The following is a 19,958-nucleotide window of genomic DNA, read 5'->3' on the forward strand; positions in this document are numbered from 1 at the left end:
ATCCATAAGGAAAGACTTGGAAACGTCTACCAGTAGTTTTACTAGTATTGTAATTTGTTGCTGGTGTCACAAAAAGGCTTTATTGTGGTTGTTTTTTTTTTTTAATGTAACAGTGAACTTTGGGCAGGGGATCAGAATTTCTCTAAATCAAAGATATACTTTGCAATGCAGTTCCCATTGTGTTAGAAAATGTCTCTGTGCTTGGGTTACTGGTTTAATATATTTGTTATACTGAGAGCTGATTCAGCAGAAAGAATCTCTGACATACTGGTCCCAGACGTTTGTGGTTTCTGGCACCACTGACAGTCTGATCCTCCTAGTAAAAGAGGTTAACTGACTTGAGAGTTGGGGAAAAATCCCCCAGGAACAAAAATATCTCTGCCTCCCACATGAACATGCATCATTCATACATGCTTTAGGGGAACTGACTGGTGAATTGTTTGACAAGCCCCTAGTTAGCTTGTCTAGCTCCAGTTTACATCTTTAACATATTTGTACACAGCTATAATGTTCCCCTAAAAACTGTCACTTCATCAAGTTACCCTATTTTGCTAGATATGTTGTATAGATAACACAAAGAAGAAACACAGGAAATAACTTGTATAAAGCACTGCATTCTACTCACAGTATTGGAATATGATTTTTTTGTTTAAACAGGAGTCATCTTTTTAACAGAACTGCAGGGTTCTGTGCGCACATGTGTGTGCACACGTGTGTGTGTGTGTGACACTGCATGTTTCCCCAAAAGTGTAACACATCAGGTTACAGCTCACACAATTAATGAGGTAAATACCTTAAAACAAGTCAGAGAGGGGGGAAAAAAAAAAAAAAAGATGTATCTTTAAGAGAATAACTATATGCAGTTTTTCTTTAATTTTGGGTCATCATAGGACCCTAGCAATTCACAGCTGGCACCACATTTCCAAGATGACCCTAGAGTTTCATTTGATTAGAGATGCCCTGGCTAGGTTGGACCTGATGATTAAGTCAGACAGCTGTTTACAAGGGTTGTGTATTCCAGGTTTTGTGATTTTAGTTATGAAAGCTGTGTGTCCCGGTCTCCCAGACCAGACCACATTTGCATCCTATCTGCTCAGGAGGCTTTAAATCATGACTATCTTATTTCTCAAGGACAGCTTGCCATGTTACCCTCCAAAAAAAAGAAAATAAAAAATTATGTATTTCCAGTTTTAGTCTTTTTTTGCTCTCTTTCTCTGTGTGTGGTGCTTTTAACTCTTTTCCTTCACGCTTTGCCATCAATCAGAACTCAAAAATGTGAAATCAAACCTGAGGAAGCAAATACTTTTTATTTTTTCCTCAAGGAAAAAAGGGATTACGGGAACCAAACTCAACTGTAATGTCCATAAACCATTTCTATGACTACTGCTCCTAATGGAAAGCACTGTTCCATTTCTGAAATAATTTTTATTTGTAAAGTGAAATGTGTAACACATAATAAAAGATCCTCTGAAGAACAATTATGCTGATTTGGTTTAACCAGACCCAGAGCATAACTGAGACTGGTCCACAGGCCTTTTGAATGTTCACTTATTTTTCTGAAACATTCAAAACTGCTCTACACAAATACCTGCTACAAATCCAATGGAGCTGACAAGCCTCATTATCCAGTTCCCACTCCAGGCAATCATGAAATCTGAGTGTTGCTGACATGATCCATTTATATACAATATTTATTTAAGGACAAAACTTTACATTTTCCTCAAGTCACTCTTTAACCAGACACTCGAAGGAAATGAATCAATACTTTGTAACACTTGTGGAATCAGTCTCTCAGGTTTATTCAAGCTAAGTAACACATCATCTGGCAGACAAACTTTAAAGGACAATTTTGCAGCAGGTTATAAGAATTATACTACCCTGGCTTCTAAGAGTTAGTAGGATTTAAGACTAGCTAGACTTTTTCTGAGAATGAGTTAACAATGCAAGGGATATCTGATTTATTGAGTTAAACTCTCAAGGTGTTATCTATTTTTAATGTACTGCACACACGTTTTAAGTGTTGTGCAGCATTTGCAGACATCCTCAGTTAGCATTTTCAGGCTTTTATTTTATGATTGACAATAAAAAAGAGAAGAATGACTTGAAGATCTTACAAGAGCAGAAGCAGTTAGCCAGAACTCAGTTTGTCCTACAGACTTCCTCAAAGAATCACAGAATGGTTGAGGTTAGAATCATAGAAAAGTTTGGGTTGGAAGGGACCTTTGAAGGTCATCTAGTCCAACACCCCTGCAATGAGCAGGGACACCTTCAACTAGATCAGGTAGCTCAGAGCCCCATCCAACCTGACCTTGAATGTTTCCAGGTATGGGGCATCTACCACCTCTCTGGGCAACCTGTTCCAGGTTTGCACCACCCTCATGGAAAAAAATTTCTTCCTTGTATCTAGTATAAACCTACCCTCTTTTAGTTTAAAACAATTACCCCTTGTCCTATTGCTACAGGCCCTACTAAAAAGTCTTTCCCCAAAGGCTGGAAGGCTCTAGAGAACATTTAGTTCATCCTCAAAGTAGCATCACCTACAGCAGGTTGTTCAGGCCTATGCCCCCTTTGGTTTTGAATATTTCTAAGGACAGGGATTCCATGACCTCTCCGAGCAAACTGTGGCAGTGTTCAGCCACCCTCACAGCTGAAGAGCTTTTCCTTATATTTAAATATTTCCTGTTTCAGTTTGTGCCCATTGCCTCTTGCCTTGAGCATCACTGAGAAAAATATGGCTCCATCCTATTTATATCCTCCCATCAGCTATTTATGCATACTGACAAGATCTCCCATGAGACCTCTTCTTGAGGCTGCACAATCCCAGCTCTCAGCCTCTTCTGGTATGGTCAGATGCTCCAATCTCTTCATCTTCATGGTCCTGGACTTTCTCTAGTATGTCCACATCTTTCTTGTCGTGGGGAGCCAAGAATTGGACATAGCACTTCAGATGTGGTCTCACCTGCACTGAACAGAGGGGAAGGATCACCTCCCTTGACCTGCTGGGCAATGCTCTTCCTAACACTGCCCCAGATACTGTTGGCCATCTGTGTTGCAGGGATGCACCACTGACTCATGGCCAACTTACAGTCTACCAGGACCCACAAGTCTTCTTCTGCAAAGTTGCTTTCCAACTAGTTGATCTCCAGCCTATACTGCTGCATAGGGGTTATTCCACCCCTGGTGCAAGACTTCGTTGAACTTCATGAGATTCCTACCTGCCCATTTCTCCAGCCTGTCGCAGTCCCTCTGGATGGCAGCATGAGCATCTGGTCTGTCAACCACTCCTCCCAATTGTGTATCATCTGTAAACTTGCTGAGGGTGCACTCTGTCCCACCATCCAAGTCATTAATGAAATGGCCAGTACTGGCCCCGGTATCAGACCTCAAAATACTCCACTAGTAATGGGACTGCGATCCTTTAAGCTCTGAAGTTCAGCCAATTTTCAATCCACCTCACTGCCCATTTATCTAGCCCATACTTCATCAGCCTCTATATAGAGAATGTTATGGTAGAAAGTGGTGAAAGCCTTGCTGTAGGTCAAGATAAACAACATACACTGCTCTCCCCTAGTGCACCAAGCAAGTAGTTTCATTGTAGAAGGCTAATGGGTTGGTCAGGCATGAGTCTGAAGGCATTTCCTGAAGTCCAGGGTTATAATCCTGCTATTTGTCTTGTTCCTCTCTCTCAAGATCGTAGAGACCGCCTCTCATGGTCACTACAGACCAGGCAGAGCTCCATGTATCCCTGCTGCTCTCACATAAAACACCAATTCTACTCCCCACTGTCCTGGCTCATCCTTCCTGGCCCAGGCCTGTCGACAGCAGCACTCCAGTCATGTGAGCTATTCTGCTCCGTCTCTGTGATCCCAAAGAGACTAGCCCTGCAGCTGCCAACAAGGGCTCAAAGGGCTCCTTGATCCCTGTGGGGTGTGCATTACTGTACACACACTTCAGAACACCATTGGTCTGATTTCCACAAAGAACTCTCAGAGCTTCTTGAATACTGTTAAGGGGTAATGTGTAAAATACTGTGGCAAATGAACTGCTGGAGAGACAAAAGGCTTTCCAAAATGTTAATTCAGTGCACATCACATTACTGAGTACCTCTTTGTAGCACTTTTAATGCTGCCATGCTTAATAAATACCACTGAATTGAACCATCTCTTCTTTCTTCTAGTATAGAATTAAACAACCAGCTTACTTGCGTTTTCAAAAACTGTAGGCGCCTGCACTTTCCATGGGTTTCAGTTAGACTTGCAAATGCTGAGTGCATCTGAGAATCACTAGCATGCTTTGTTTTCAGACATACTGACATGTAGGATGCTGTAAACGTAACTAAGCTGCCCTTTGTGCAGGCACATCAGTTAATTTATCTCCTCTCTCTGTCAAAGAAGAGTGAACAGGAAGGCCACAATGTTACATGTGAAATGCTTTCAGGGATATAGCACATATTTAAAAAGTGCTTATCCCCATTATCCTATTCATTTTGGTTGTTATCTTAAGTCTAACACTTCTCTTATGAAATCTAAACTAAGTCAAATATGAGCAGAGTTCAAATTTTCATATGGAGTTTGGATACATTCAACTTTTCAGTAATGGCAACAGCTTTTCAAAATGAAATCCTTTTACAAACCTTTCCCTGCAGAAACCTGGTGTGAGACATTTTTGACATCCTAGCAAATAACTTCCACTTTGAGCTAGAAAGACTGCCTAAAAGAAGGACTTTTATGCTCCAAAAACTTTCAAAGATACGTGACAGAAGAAAATAATCCTCTGGCCTCTGAAAATATTTTCATTATGGACCTGGTCCTAATCTCAGTGGGCCAACTTGTTTTCTACCTTTTTTCCAAAGTGGAGTAAAGGTACAAGAAACTTCATGTAATCTGCAAGAGGAATTCTAACAGCAAGAGGAAAACTACCTGTTGACATGCTAACCAACTGCTCCTGCTAAGGGTGTGTTCCTCCCTTTGTTCTCCCTCTTTAAGGTAAGAGCTGCAAGAGTGTACCTAACTAATGGGGATTCATCCCAGTGACTTCACTGGGATTTTCAGGTGCAATTCTGTTTCCAGCTAAGCCACTGAGTTCTTACCACTGATATAAAAGCAGAATGGGATCCTTGGAGTGCAGGCAGAATTTTACTGCCTGTTTATTAGAAAAAATAAAGTGTTTAAGCAGGAATTTAATCTGTTTCTTATTTCCTTCTATTGTGAAGTCACAATATTGTATTTGTGACTATAAAATAACAGCTGTACTCTGCATGAAAGAGTCCTTATTAAGCACAAGTATCTCACTAAGAATCAAATGCAACATAGTATTCATTAAATAAACACCCTGTGGTATAAACACATTTATCTTCACATGTGATCCAGTTTAAAAGCTTGTTTTAGAATCAGAGCCTATATTCTCACTGATTTTTCTAAGATGATCTGAGGGCTGAGGTATATTAAGTATCTGAGGTCATGGTAAAATTATACTGTATTTTGCCAAATTTTTAAAATCTGAAATGTCATCCTGTTTTCAGGTTTGGTTTTATAATGGTATAGTTCTTGCCACATTCCTTTGGAATGAATGCAGTTAAGTGCATGAATGCATGTATATTTTTAAAACAATTTATTGGTTCTAAATTACTTATTTTTGAACAACTTCCCCCAACATAAATGGTGCCTGATATTCATGTAGTTTATTGTTGCAGCAACTGTATTAATGCTTTCATGTCTGCTATTCTCACATTACTCTAACATAACTGCAAAATCAAAAACCATACATCTTTCATTAACTTCTGTTAAAACAAAATTCTGGATAATAGCACACAACTTAAAGAAGCAACTTAACATTGCTCCAGTTTGCATAAGCGTTCATTACTCTTAAAGCAGACCTGTACGTTAGCTGCATGCAGAAACAGCACGTAGACCCACGTATTAGAAAATGTCTTGCCTTGTTTCTGAAAATACTGTAGGATGTAGAGTTTGATTAGCCAGTCTGACTATCCATCTTCATTGTATGCAATTTTACTGCACATGCCAAAAGGATCATGTTTTTTTCTCTAATGCTTAATCCCTCCTTAACATGTCATTAAAATGACCGGTTATTAAATAATTAGAAACAATGACAGTGATTCATCCCAAACTGATGTCTCTTGCATTAAAAAAGTAATCAAAGCTGTGTTAAAACTGGATCTTGCATGACATCTACACACACTTTAGTTTTTGTAAGTGAAACTACTTAGTATTGCACTATTACATACATGTTAAAGTATTTTGTCAAAGTAACGGAAAGGATCTGGGAACCCACACCACTGACTTAACACTCTCTTAAATTGCTACCGAGATACGTGGCAATCTGGATAGATTTCTTGGTGGGGGTGAATTTTTTCAGCAAGAATAAGATGGTTATTACCAATTGAGTTTGTAATTTGAAAAGTATTACTGCATCCAGTTAAGCTCATCTGACAACAGGTAGAGGTAGAACATGGGCCTCTCCGTCCAGCCTTTCCCACAGATGTTAGATCTTGCAGCACGTCTGGCTCTTGCTGTGCTCCAATTACCTCACTACAGCTACCTCCTCTCTACCGCACCACTTGCACCTTCCATTGTACTAACTGTTCTCCCTGCTTCCTCATCTGCACAATTTCTTAGACAGTAACTTTACATTCGCTTTTTTTCCCCTCCTCTACAGATTTTGCTACAAACAAGGGCTGCATTAGGAGGAAACTCAGTTACAGTACAGGTAGTGTGAGCAAAGATGCCACCATTCCAGCCGGAGTAGTGATACTTCACTCAGGGCCAACACCGCCATCTTTGACGTGTCACAGGCCTGTACAAAACTGCCACTCGTACCAGACGCCACCTCGGGCGTTTCTGTGCGAAAGCGCGCTTTATTTGGCGCGCGTAACACGTCTCGGCGGCGCAGTCCCGCCCTGCTCCCAGTGCCGCGCAAGGCTCTCCGGCGGAGCAGCCCCAGCAGCACCGACGGCCGGCGGACCGGGCCTGGTCCCTCCACACATCGCACACAGTACCATTCCCAGACCCCTCCCCGCCCGCCTCTCCCGACACCGCCAGCAAACCTCGCGATACTTCCCACTCCTCCCACTTCACCGCTGGCTCCTTTAAGAACGGAGTCCCGCCGCGCTGCTCCTCTCGCGATACCCGTCCCCACACCACCACCACCACCCCCCCCCCCCGCCTTGTAGTCGGCTGTGGCCGAGCCTGCTGCGGCGGGGGCGGGGTGACAAGCGCGGGGGCGAAGGGGCCGCTCGCCCCCGTTCCCGGTTGCTGCCCGCATCCTACCGGGGGGCGCAGGGAGGGCTCCTGGCTGTGGTCGGGGCCGGTAGTACGGTGTGGAGATGGGGGGGCAGGGGGCCGTTTTTCTCCCTGACGCGCTGTGAGGTGCCCGCCGGGTGACTGCTCGACACCCCCTGGGTCTCCAGCCCCTTCCCCGCTGTGCCGTGCCCGGGGGAGCGTGTGGCCTCCATCGAAGGGGTGTGGGCTTTAGACCGGCCCGTACCCGCCTCGCGTGGCAGTAGGCCCCCAGAGCGGCGGGCCCGGCTGGCTTCTGGTCCCCTGCTGTCGCCGGGTGCCTCTGCCCACGGGCTCTGCCGGGCTTTGCAGGGCCAAAAGTTAAAATGTGTGATGATGTCCCAGGTAAGTATCTTCCATGTATCTTTCCCGTGCGATGTTCAGACGCTTATTCACGTTTGCCCAGGTGGAAAACGAGAGCAGGTGTGGAAGATACGAGGTGCTTGGCAATCCACAGTGGGAGCTTGCTGGCAGCGCCTTGTGTGCGCATCTCTGTGCCACAGTGCTGCGAGGCCTCGCCTAACAGCAAAGCTGAGGTGTTTGAATGTTAAGAAGTATGGTGTTGTATGTGTTTTAGAAATAATAAGTGAGAAAACTCTTTTTAAATCGGTGCTGTTTATCAGAAACATTTGTTTCTTGCAACAGGTGGAAACGTGTGGTTAAGTGAACTCAAAACACCACTTTTGGAAGACTACATTTTAGGGTTTTTTAACCTCTTTTATGTAACAACTTTAAGCTTTGCAATTTAAGAAGGCAATGCCTTTATAGTACCCTTGAATTTTGCTTTTACAGTAGTTTATTGGAGTGTAAAAAAGCCTTTGCACTCTACGTTAAGTGGTCAAACCTCAATAGCTAGAAAGCATTCATGGTACTTTTGGGGTTTTTTGTTTGGGTATTTTTTTGTTGTTGTCGAAATGAGCTAGTGTGTGACAGTAGACCATTAGCAGCATGATTTAGTACAGTCTATGTATAATGACAGAGGGGTTTTCTAACTGTCATAACAGGACTAAGTATAGGCAGGAATCTTTACTACTACTTTCTTCATTGGTGGCAAGTGTACTGTACCCATGCTAGGAAGCCATATTTTATTTATTTTTAAAGATAATACCCTACATAAGTTATAGTTCTGTTTCAAAACCCAAGAAGTTAGTGAATCAGGCTACTTAAAGTAGCAATTCTTGTTTTGGCTTGTACAGCATTATTTTCTGGGGTTTTGTAGCAGTGGTTTCCTTAATACCATTGCTTTTCTTTTCTTTTCTTTCCTTTTTTTTTTTTTTTTTCCCATTCTGTTCCTTGTTGCTCACTAGTTTGCAGTTTGGTAATGCTGAAACTGTTGTCCAATGTGATTTATTCCACTTTGTACCGGGAACCCTAATTCTGTCAAGTCATATGCAACTCATTAAACTCAAGTAAATCGTTAGTTAAAAAACAAAGACACTCTCATCTTAAACCATAGTTTTAACTTGAGAGTCTTTAAACTAATGTTGCATGTCACTTCAGATATTACTGTAAAAGAAAGTAATTACGGAAATGCTCTCTCTTATTTTAAACTTTGTTTTGCATATTTAACAGTGTGCTATGCATAGCTGGTTTCATTTATTCAGTCTTGATTTTGAGAAATTGCTCAAAGGCTTAAACGCTACTGGGAGAAGTTCACGTGCGCTTCTTTTTTTCATGGATTTGAGCATGTGTGAGGGACAGTACAAATGCCTTAAACTTTAGGAGATTAGTTACATATGATTTGTTGAATATACTGTCTGTACTTCACCCTTTGCCTCGAAAAGATACCTTTGAGCTTCAAGTCTGCGAGAAGGTCAGCAGGAATGGCTGAAGGTATGGAGCACTTTGCGTACAGATCACAGGGTGTGAGGCTTGAACTTACCAAGGATGATGGGGAGGGGGAGCGTGTAATGAAAGAGATCTGCAAAGTAAGTCTTAATGGAGAAGTCATGGTTTCTGATCTTGTTAGTATAAGAAGTAATGGGCCATCAGTTTAGGTTGTGGGATCCAAGTTCATAGCAGGCAAAAGCTTGTTAGGTATTAGAGAGCAGACCTGCAAAATTCATAGTCAGAAGACACTGAATGCAAGAAATCTGCATGTGTTGAAGCGGAATGGAGCTACTTGAGAGAGGTCCACTGAGGTTTGCTAAACAAACCACACCTGGCCCAGGAAATCTCTGTAGCTAAAAAAATACTTTAAGGACAAAAAATTTTAAAAGACAGATGTTCTGTATGCTTCTGCTATTTCTAATGTTACCTGGATGTCAACTTATGGCCACTGCTGGTCAATTTTAAAAATGTGTAGTTATTACTGATCTAACTAATATGTTGTGGAGAATAATCCTGTGAGCGTATATTTCCAGGACATCAGGAACTAGTGAGAACTTATCTTCTCCATGAGTTTTTTACGTTGACCCATAAAAATGGGAGAAGGTGGAGTTACTTGCCTTCAGGACTTCCTCTTTTCCTTACCTCTGAAAAGTAACTGGGTTGATGCCCCTAGAATGGTGTACTACCACTGATCATAGTTACAAAATATGAATACTTGCTCTAATGCAGATTCTTTCTTGCTCCTTCCCATAAAAACCTTAGGTGCCTCTCGCTGCTGCTGCTAATGACTTTCTCAGAAGTGGCAGAACTTATTCAAAAAAATAGATAAGAAACAATGAAAGTTCTCAAATGAATTATGTATGTTCCTCTCTCTGTTTTGGGAAGGCTTAGGAGGGGAGGGTTGGAAATTGTTTCCACAAACACAAAAGGCCAACGCTTCCTCAGTTCAGATTTGGAAAACTCTGTGTGCAAATGTTATTTACTACGTCTTTCTCTTTTTACTTTGAAGAGTGAAGGCATTGTTTTTTCTGATAGAGGTATTTTGTTGGGTTTTTGTCAGTACAATGTGGATTCTTTGGACTCTGATACACTGCTGTTCTTACTTCCTTTTTCTCTGTTAACAGCATGTGTACCACCTAAAAATTATGTTTGTGCATGAAGTGTAAAACTGAGATAGCCGCAAATGAAGTGGTTCAGTCATCTCTGTTGTAAATATTTGATATGCTGTATTAAGGCTGTAGTGAGACCACATAGAGGAACAGATTTTAACAGTTCCAGACTGGACAGCTATGTAAGCAGCTTACTTAGTAATTATCCACTTTGATGAACAATATAGGCATATGATATGCTACTAACTGTTCTTAAAGTATGCTTCTGTTGTTTCTAAACATAAGGATTTTTACCTGTTCCACACCTTGTTAGGAGGAAGGTGATGTTTTCCTATGCGATTATATTTGTAAAACAATTTACTGACAGTGCAGTACTAGATTCAGGTAGATCAGAAGTGTATCTAATGTAGAAGGCTTTTCATCAGTTCATGCAGTCTGTTAATTGGAAAGTAAACCTGCAGGCATCAGTATATCAGTGTTTGCCTGTGTGAAGCCAGTGTGAAACAACTTAATGTATCAGAATATGGCTTTTACATGAGATTTTTTTCCTATAGACTTTCTGATATTTATAAAATAGCAGCACTTCAGCAAATTATAATTTAATGTCTAGCTCAGGATTTGGTTCTAAACAGTAATCAGTATCATAATTCTAGTGCTACCTTCAGTAAAATGTTTTATCTTAAATTTAATTAACAAAATGCATACAACTTATATCCAATGTTTTATTAGTGTGATGGAACGAAATACTTTGTATATTTGGTCAGTTTAACACTGTGTGTTTTGGTTTTTTATAGATAATTGGCATATTGGAGAGAAATGCCTTGCCCCTTGTCTTGAAAATGGGAAACTTCATGAAGGAACAATATCCTCTATTGAAAAGGACAAGAATGGAAAATCATTTGCTGTTGTATCATTCTTGGAGTCTGAAGAAAGGAAAATACTAATAAATAAACTTTGTAGAGTTGAAGCCAGTAGAGGATCCTGGAAAAGCTTAATATTTGATGATAGTGATCTGGAAAAGCCTTATTTTCCTGACCGAAATCTTCCATCTCCTGCAGTTGCTTTTGAATTATCTGACAATGGCGATTTTATCCCATATACAATTAACAGATACCTGCGTGATTATCAAAGGGAAGGAGCACAGTTTCTGTATGGACACTATGCTAATAAAAGGGGTTGTATTCTTGGAGATGATATGGGCCTTGGAAAGACAATACAGGTATTCTTTTTGATTGTTCCATTGAGAGAATAGATAATTTTTTGGCAGTGTGTTTTCTGTGAGATGTAAATCTTTTTTATAAGTAATGTATTTAAGAAAAGCCACCTCAGTGGAGCTTACCCTTCTTTTTCTATTGTGGAGTTGGAGGAGGCAGGACACTACTGTCAAGGACAGCACCTAGAGCCAGGAGCCATTGCTGTATTTAAGATTCTCTTCTGACAGGCCACAAAACTGGCACGTGGCCCCTTTTAGTGTAAGCACAGGCAGTTACAGTAGTTAAAATGTTAGTATTCATTTTATGTTGAATGTGCTTTGAGGATTGCTACCTGTGCATTGTGAAAGTAATTTGCATTGGAGTATACTAAAACTGCTTGCAGCTCTTATTTGACTGTAGCTCTCTAAATGTCTTTTTTTTCCATGGAAACCAATAGTTTGACTGTACTGGGAATGAGAAAGAGCAGACACATTTATCCCCATCTCTGGAAAAAGTGCTTAGATGTTCCATGTTATTTTTATCACTCTCTTGGAAATACAACTTGGGTTGATGAAAGGACAAAGTATAGCTGGATTTTCCATTATGCTTTGAATCAGTGTGGCCCAAATGATTTATTTATTTTACTAAAATGAGGGAGATTTTATGTTTGAAAATTCTCTTTAATCCGTTGGGTTTTAACTTAGCAGCTTGAATCTTATGGTGGCTAGTCTTTGTCCCCCTCTCTTTTCTCCCTCTGTGTCAAATGCAAGCTTATTTCTTCAGTGACAAATTCTGTCTGTAGTGTCTGTTTCCCTTCTATTTAGGACAATGTCAACAAACACCCAACAGCGCAAAGAAGTATTGTTCTGTAGCAGACTTGACAAGAGGAGTGAGTAAACTAAACTAGCACAGCCTCTCTAGGTAGAGCATTTAGAGGTGCGTCATGGATTTGTGTAGCTGATGATGATCTGTTAACAGATGTTCAGCTAAACTAAACCACATCCATTTACCTTATGTTTTACCTAAGCTTGACCATGTTTCTTGTCCATGGCAGTTTAAGAACTAGGTAGTTAGATGTTTGTTTCTGCTCAGAACTGCAAATATCTGATTTCATATAGTAAGAATCATCTATATAAGGTAGGAGTAAACTGGGGAGGACAGGAGAATTTGAGTTGTCTTGCTTCCATCTCTTATATTTTTTGAATCTCAGAACTGATTCTGTGATGATCTGGTCATATTTATCACACAGTGATACTGTGTTCTTGTCTGGAATTCACATCTGATGGTTATTTCTTTTAATTAGAGCATCAAGTTAGCAGAAGACAGAAGTTTTGAAGAATATCTTGTATATTTTTATAAAACACAGTATTTATTTTTCAAGTTCAGTATGGATGTCGTGGTTTAGCCCCAGCTGGCAGCTAAGCACAACGCAGCAGCTCACACACTGCTCCCCCACCCCCCCCACCCCGCAGTGGGATGAGGGAGAGAATCAGAAGAGTAAAAGTGAGAAAACTCGTGGGTTGAGATAAAGACAGTTTAATAGATAAAGCAAAAGCTGTGCGCACAAGCAAAGCAAGAATTCATTCCCCACTTCCCATCAGCAGGCAGGTGTTCAGCCATCCCCAGGAAAGCAGGGCTCCGTCACATATAACGGTTACCTAGGAAGACTAACACCATCACCCCCCTTCTTTCTTTGCCCAACGTTATATGCTGAGCGTGACATCATATGCTATGGAATATCCCTTTGGGCAGCTGGGGTCAGCTGTCCTGGCTGTGTCCCTTCCCAGCTTCTTGTGCACCCCCAGCCTCCTTGCTGGTGGGGTGGGGTGAGGAGCAGAAAAGGCCTTGGCTCTGTGTAAGCTCTGTTCAGCAATAATGAAAACATCTATATATGATCAGCACTGCTTTCAGCACAAATACAAACCATAGCCCCATAGTAGGTACTGTGAAGAAAATTAGCTCTATCTCAGCTGAAACTAGGACAATGGGAAAGGCAGTTCGGTAGATATAAAGAAAAAGAGAATTTACTTGTTTACAAAGATTAGTACGTATGAAAGAATATTAAACTTCATCAAGTAGTAACTGATTTAGTCTTACAGAAAATTTGTCTTATGTTTGTCAGTTGGCTGAACTTCATTGTTTCTGAATTATACGTTGATTTATGAGATAAAGACTCTTCTAGAAAACTTTTGCATCGTAATGTTCTTTGTATTTCTGAACTGATTTTTGCTTAAATGGCCTGACTGTATGGCGCTCTCACTGCAAGCTGAAGTTGAGGTGGAGGCAAGTAGAAAGTTTCTAAACATGATTGCAGTAAGTTAAACTTTAATAGTAAGACTTTAGGTTGCTTCCTGCATTATCTGAGGAGCCAAAGGTTTCTCAGCAGAGTTGCCTTTTTACAGCCTTTCACTATTGTTACAATTTTGTGACGCATAATTGTTCAAAAAATGGAGGATCTGGAAGACACATGGAAATTTTATGTTCAGTTGAATTTTATTCTTGTTCTTCAAAAATAAATTTCAAGTCAAACATGTGCAATCTTGCAGTTCCTCTTAGCCTCAGTTTATATGAAATATTATGTGTAAAAACGTTTGGTTTTCTTCTAAATGTCTTTCTCACCCTGCAGTCCCATATGTGATGAGTTTTCTCTCTTTTCTGCTCATCTACCTTTACTCTTCTCAGGTATTCTTCTTGCGTTTCTGTACTGGCTGGTTCATTTCCCCCACATCATTAGAGGGAGAAGGCTCTGTAAATTTCCTCATTTTTGGAAATCCACACATAATGGCTTTACCTCTGCCCTGCTATGAGCAGCTGTGTAGCAGCTGCAAAAGGAAGCATAGCTGGAGCTGGCTGCTCAGAGTAAAGAGGACCTGTTGAATTTTCAAAAGGGCACTTCTCTGATGCATTGGGTTCTTGGTGCTGCTTAGCCCCATTGATACCAAGTGTTTTTTATGGATTTGAAGCTCTGGACAGATATCTCTGTGTCTTCTTCCTGTTTTGGATTACCATGGGAGTAGCTTGGCATAGCCTGTCCTGGGATGTTTGTCCCTACTGTGGTGTATTACAGTAAGTGTCTTCTCCTAGTCAAAGGGAAATCACCTTGACTGGTTTGAGGCAGATCAGAGAATACAGGACCAAACACAACAGAAAGAACTGGTTTTGAAGTTAACAACAGGAATTGGAAGGAATAGAACCTACAGAAAATTACATATTAGTAAAAATCTGACCTCTGTTTTAAACCTCTGCTTCCTTTTGCAGAAATAGCTTTGAGAGTATAGTTAGCAAGTATCTCTTCCTTCTGTTTTCTCATCCAAGATTCAAGTATCATCCTGAAAATGGAAGAAAATTGCAAAAAAAAGCATGCCTCAACTTTAGTTTTTGCTGGCTCGTTCATAATCTGTTCTGTATTTTTGGGACTTCTCCACTTAGAGGGTGGAAGAGCAATTAATTGCTATTATCATGAATTCAGGATTCTCCAAGGGAAGAGATTCCCATTTTTAAAACAGATTTATTTAAAACAAGCAAACAAAAAGAACCCCGGAAAAGAAACAAAAAACCCCAAACCCAATCACCTCAAACCCCCTTTCTAAATCCCATCCAGGATTTCATCCTAAATGTTTATTTTCAGTGGAACTAATTTACTTTCTGTTTGCATTTTTGTACATGATCACTGATAGTTGTTTTCTTTCTCAAGGTCATTTCGTTTTTGGCTGCAGTGTTGCAGAAAAAGGGAACACGTGAAGATATTGAAAATAACATGCCAGAATTTTTACTGAGGACAATGAAAAAAGAATCAAAGTGTAACCCCAAAAAGGTACAGCTTTTAGTGGTACAAGCTTAAAGATCTTGGTGAAAGGCAATACTTGGATTTTTTTTGTTTGCTTTAGGAGTTTGTATATTCATTTTTAATATTCAGCTACTTAGGTAGATCAGAGGTTCATGGCCTTCCTAGTAGTATTACGGAAACCTTCAGTTTTCCAGATTGTCATAGTGCATTACCTAGCTGTTATTGTATAATCTGTTAATACTGTTGATCTGCACTAACACAAAACCTTTGGAAATACCTGAATGAGATTTGTGGCTAGACTACTTTGAAAAGCCTATGTCACTGAGTAGAAAATTATAGTTTTCTGTGATTACGTTTCTTAAGTACAAAAAGCATGTGTGTATTTATTAACCTGATATTTAAATAATTAAGGCAAATGCATATATTTGGAAAATTTATTGCTACTATTCTTGTGACCATGCCTATTTTCTTGAATGACTGTCATAATGTCAGAAGTAAGGCTGACTGATAATCTAGGTAATCAAATACAGCAAATAAAGATATGTGTAAAAGTTCTGTGTGAAGAAGAGAAATCTGAAGATCATTTTAAATTTACTCATCACGGCACCCCGTGCAGTTTCTGTTTTCCGTTGCTATTTTTATTTTATTGGAATAATTGGAATATTTAATTGGCAGAATAATTCAAATAGCACTAGCTCTGTGAATAATGGATACAGGTTCCTCAGGAAAGACAGGCAGAGAAAAAGAGGCGAAGGGGTACCACTTCGTGTAGGAAAAAACCCCAACAAACCAGGAATGCTTCTGACTGGGAATAAGAAAAGAATTTCACTTTGAGCATAATTAAATATAACAGGTCACAGAGAGAGGTTGTGGACTGCCCTATCCTTGGGGCTTTTGAATACCTGTGTAGGGAAAGCCCTAAATGTCTGAATTCAATGTTACTCCTGCTTTCTCCAGAAAGTTGGACTAGAAACTTCCCGAGACCCTTCCCACCTCACTGATCTTATTATTCTATGATACTAAATGAGTTGTATGAACTGTCTTAAATTTTGAAACCCTTTTCAGGTGTTTCTGTTTTGAAGTCCTATATTGACTAGATTTGTGGATTGAAGGAAGCTGCTTACCCTCTTCATCCTTTTGTTTTCTCCATCTGTACACAGATACAGATGCTATAGCAAAGCAAGGTGATGATATCTCATGTCTTATTGCAGTTGTTAGAGTATAATTTGAGTAAGTAGCACTAATTTGGTATCTTTCATAGTATTGCAGTATTTTTCTTCAGTACTATTTACATAATCTGAATAAACATTACTTTTGCATTTATATTGACACTTCAGATATTTTCTATACTATGCTTTGAAGTGACAGAATTAAACAATTCAAACTGTAAAGCAGTAAAAAAAATCTCAAGATTTTGACTTATTGAGAAAGTGCTATGTTGTAGTTTCTCCAGTAATACTATAACAGCTATTTGTTTTCAGATTTTCCTCATAGTGGCTCCTCTTTCAGTGCTGTACAACTGGAAGGATGAGTTAGACACATGGGGGTACTTTAAGGTCACTGTCTTACATGGCAGTAAAAAAGATGATGACTTGAGTCGCATCAAGCAAGGGAAATGTGAAGTTGCCCTTACAACGTATGAGACACTTCGCCTGTATTTGGATGAATTTAACAGGTAATTATTTTAATGTATTTTTCTACACACAGAATTTTAACTGTTGGTCTAAGTTTGCATTGTTCTTTGCAGGTACTTAATCTTTGTGTAATGTATTTACTGTTAAATCTGATGACTCGTGTTGAAGAGGAGAATCCCATTTAACTATCTTTGAAGAGTTTACCCTATACTATCTTTTTAGTGGGGTGCTTGGGAGAAGTTTGAATAGTTTTCATAAAGCTAGTATTTTACTGTTAACCCATTCATGAAATGTTCTCTAAAAGATGCAGGAATTGCCTGCCTGAAAACCAGTGGTAGCTAAAAGATATGCAGAAGATAGTTCTATATTTCAGTACAGTGTAAGAACAAAGAAATCTGGAATTTTTAGCGAATGTTCAAAAAGTATTTTCCTTGTTATTTGCACTTTTCATCAGCTTGATGAAATTCTTGAGTCCTAAAAACTGAAATACAAGATATGTATATGTGTCTGTGTAGTTTTCAGTACCTGAGGACCTAATAGAATCAAGGTCTTTCTGACAGCGGATTGTATTGGAAATCCTACTTTAATTGCTTTGTAGCTATCAGCATTTTCAAACTAGGAGTGTTGCCTTTCCTTTGGCTGTGTTCAGGAGTACTTAGCCTCTCATCTGATCCTAGTGTCCTCTTTCCGTACGTCATCTTGGAAGTAGGGTACAAGTTGCATGAATAGTAGTATCAGCCTGCCCTTAGCAGCTGGTGTTGTCAGTGGCTCTGCAGATCCTGTTGTTTTAGGTGTTGGGAAAGGTCCGGGCCCCAGTGAGTGTCCTAGCATTGTGGACAGCCATCACCAAAACAATCAGATCTCCAGCTCTGTGCTCCGGTCTGAGAAAGAAGTGCAGATAGGAGAAGATTAAAGGAGTTATGTTACCAGTACACTAATTCTTGCTGTTGTCTTTCTGAGGAACTCTTCAGGCTTGGTCATCGAATAGACAGTGATCAGGAAATAAGCACACATGAGAGCAGATCTGATGTGTGACTGACTGCTTGCAAATACGTTACTTCAGCATACAGATTTACCAAACTGTTTCTGCAGATCACATGACTGGATGGGCCTATGATCTTGTCACTGGAAGAAGCGATGTGTCTTGCTTAGCTAGAATGATGGATTGGCCTCAAAAACTGGTTTTGAATAATTATCTCTAGTAAGAATACATAGACTCAGTTATGCATATAAATCAGCATAATGAGAGATTAAGTTGAAGGAGCTAGAGTATAGTTGTCCGTTAGGCTTCTTTCAGAAACTCCGATTTTTAGCAGGTTTTAGGAATATAAGGAACTCGGTTATGAATGAATGTATTTAGCAGGCATCAAAAATGCCACAAGATCAGCCTTCAGATTACTGAACTAAACGTAGCCTCCTCAGGAGAGAGGTTTCCTTCTAAACATGTCTGTTTCAGCTTTTTCCTGCTTGAAATATCATCAAAGTAGATATGATTTTGTTCTGAAATACTCGTTCATATATAAAGCAATCACATGAAGTTAATAAGCTGCTTTCTTCATGGAAAGCATTTGATACAGTTAACAGCAGTTGATTTATTTGGCTGTATAGTTTAGCCATTATACTCAACTATAGCAACTGAATTTACTAAACAAACAGAATGTAAGGAAACTGAGTAGTATTAAAAAAATATAAAACAGGAAAACCAAACAGTAATAGTGTCTTATTAGAGTCATGACTATGTGTGTGCCTTACTTCACTTTGTGTGTGTATGTGGGATGATGGGATAAGTAGTTTCAGTTAATGTAATATTTCTTGTTGATCTGCAGTGTGGAATGGTCTGCTGTGATAGTGGATGAAGCACATAGAATAAAGAATCCAAAGGCTCAAATAACTCAAACCATGAAGTCGTTAAAATGCAGTGTCCGCATAGGTCTTACTGGAACCATTCTTCAAAACAATATGAAGGAACTTTGGTGTGTAATGGACTGGTAAATATTTTTTTTTGATTTAAACATCTCTAAGCATGCAGTAGGATTGGGATAGGGCTGGAAGATTGGGACCTATCTGTGTTAAAAAAAAAAAACAAACCCACAAAAAACCCTAACAAAACAAAATCCCCCCCAAAACCAAACCCAAAACCCCACAATGCTCCCCCCCAAAAAGTCCAGTGTTTTGTAAGAATGGAAGTGTGTTTTTTCCATAGATGTATTGGAGGTAAGCTCCTGTTAGTTAAATATGCTGTATGTATTTTGCAGTTATTTATTAAATAATATATAAATAATAATGAAATGAGTGCACCCTCAGCAAATTTGCCAACAGCACCAAGCTGTGTGGTGTGGTCGACACGCTGGAGGGAAGGGATGGCATCCAGAGGGACCTTGACAGGTCTGAGAGTTGGGCCCATGCAAACTGTGTGAAGTTCAACAAGGCCAAGTGCAAGGTCCTGCACGTGGGTCGGTGCAATCCCAAGTGCAACTACAGCCTGGGTGGAGAATGGATTGAGAACAGCCCTGAGGAGAAGGACTTGAGGGTGTTGATTGATGGAAAGCTCAATGTGAGCCAGCAATGTGCACCTGCAGCCCAAAAAGCCAACCGTGTCCTGGGCTGCATCAAAAGAAGTGTGACCAGCAGGTCGAGGGAGGTGATCCTGCCCCTCTACTCTGCTCTTGTGAGACCCCACCTGGAGTACTGCATCCAGCTCTGGGGGCCCCAGTACAGGAGAGACATTGAGCTGTTGGAGCGAGTCCAGAGGAGGCCACGAAGCTGATTGGAAGGATGGAGCACCTCTCCTATGAAGACAGGCTGAGAGAGTTGAGGTTGTTCAGCCTGCAGAAGAGAAGGCTCTGGGGAGATCTAATTGCGGCCTTCCAGTACCTGAAGGAACCTACAGGAAAGATGGAGAGGGACTGTTTATCAGGGAGTGTAGTGACAGGACAAGGGGTAATGGGTTTAAGCTGAAGGATAGATTAGGCATAAAGAAGAAATTCTTTCCTATGAGGGTGGTGAGGCACTGGAACAGGTTGCCCAGAGAAGCTGTGGATGCCCCCTCCCTGGAAGTGTTCAAGGCCAGGCTGGATGGGGCTTTGGGCAATGTGGTCTAGTGGAGGGTG

The 19,958-nt window shown here is 40.3% G+C and overlaps 1 protein-coding gene across 8 annotated transcripts in view; it reads left to right on the top strand.

Moving 5' to 3' along the window:
• The first annotated feature begins 7,185 nt into the window (after positions 1–7,185).
• ERCC6L2 (ERCC excision repair 6 like 2) overlaps positions 7,186–19,958 on the top strand; it is a 63,471-nt gene continuing 50,698 nt past the window's right edge. For 7 of the 8 annotated variants that reach the window (XR_008574651.1, XR_008574652.1, XM_054809681.1 and 4 more), the window contains exons 1-5: positions 7,186–7,640; positions 11,029–11,453; positions 15,122–15,241; positions 16,696–16,889; positions 18,675–18,836. Coding sequence is in view for 6 of the 8 variants with exons in the window: in XM_054809681.1 (XP_054665656.1) it covers positions 7,622–7,640; positions 11,029–11,453; positions 15,122–15,241; positions 16,696–16,889; positions 18,675–18,836 (920 nt within the window). In the remaining 2 variants the exon portion in view is untranslated. Of the gene's footprint in view, positions 7,641–11,028; positions 11,454–15,119; positions 15,242–16,681; positions 16,890–18,674; positions 18,837–19,958 lie in introns of those variants that run through there. The other variant, XM_054809683.1, reaches the window with a different exon arrangement.

The sequence above is a fragment of the Grus americana genome, chromosome Z, assembly GCF_028858705.1.
Source record: "Grus americana isolate bGruAme1 chromosome Z, bGruAme1.mat, whole genome shotgun sequence".
Classification (NCBI taxonomy): Eukaryota; Metazoa; Chordata; class Aves; order Gruiformes; family Gruidae; genus Grus; species Grus americana.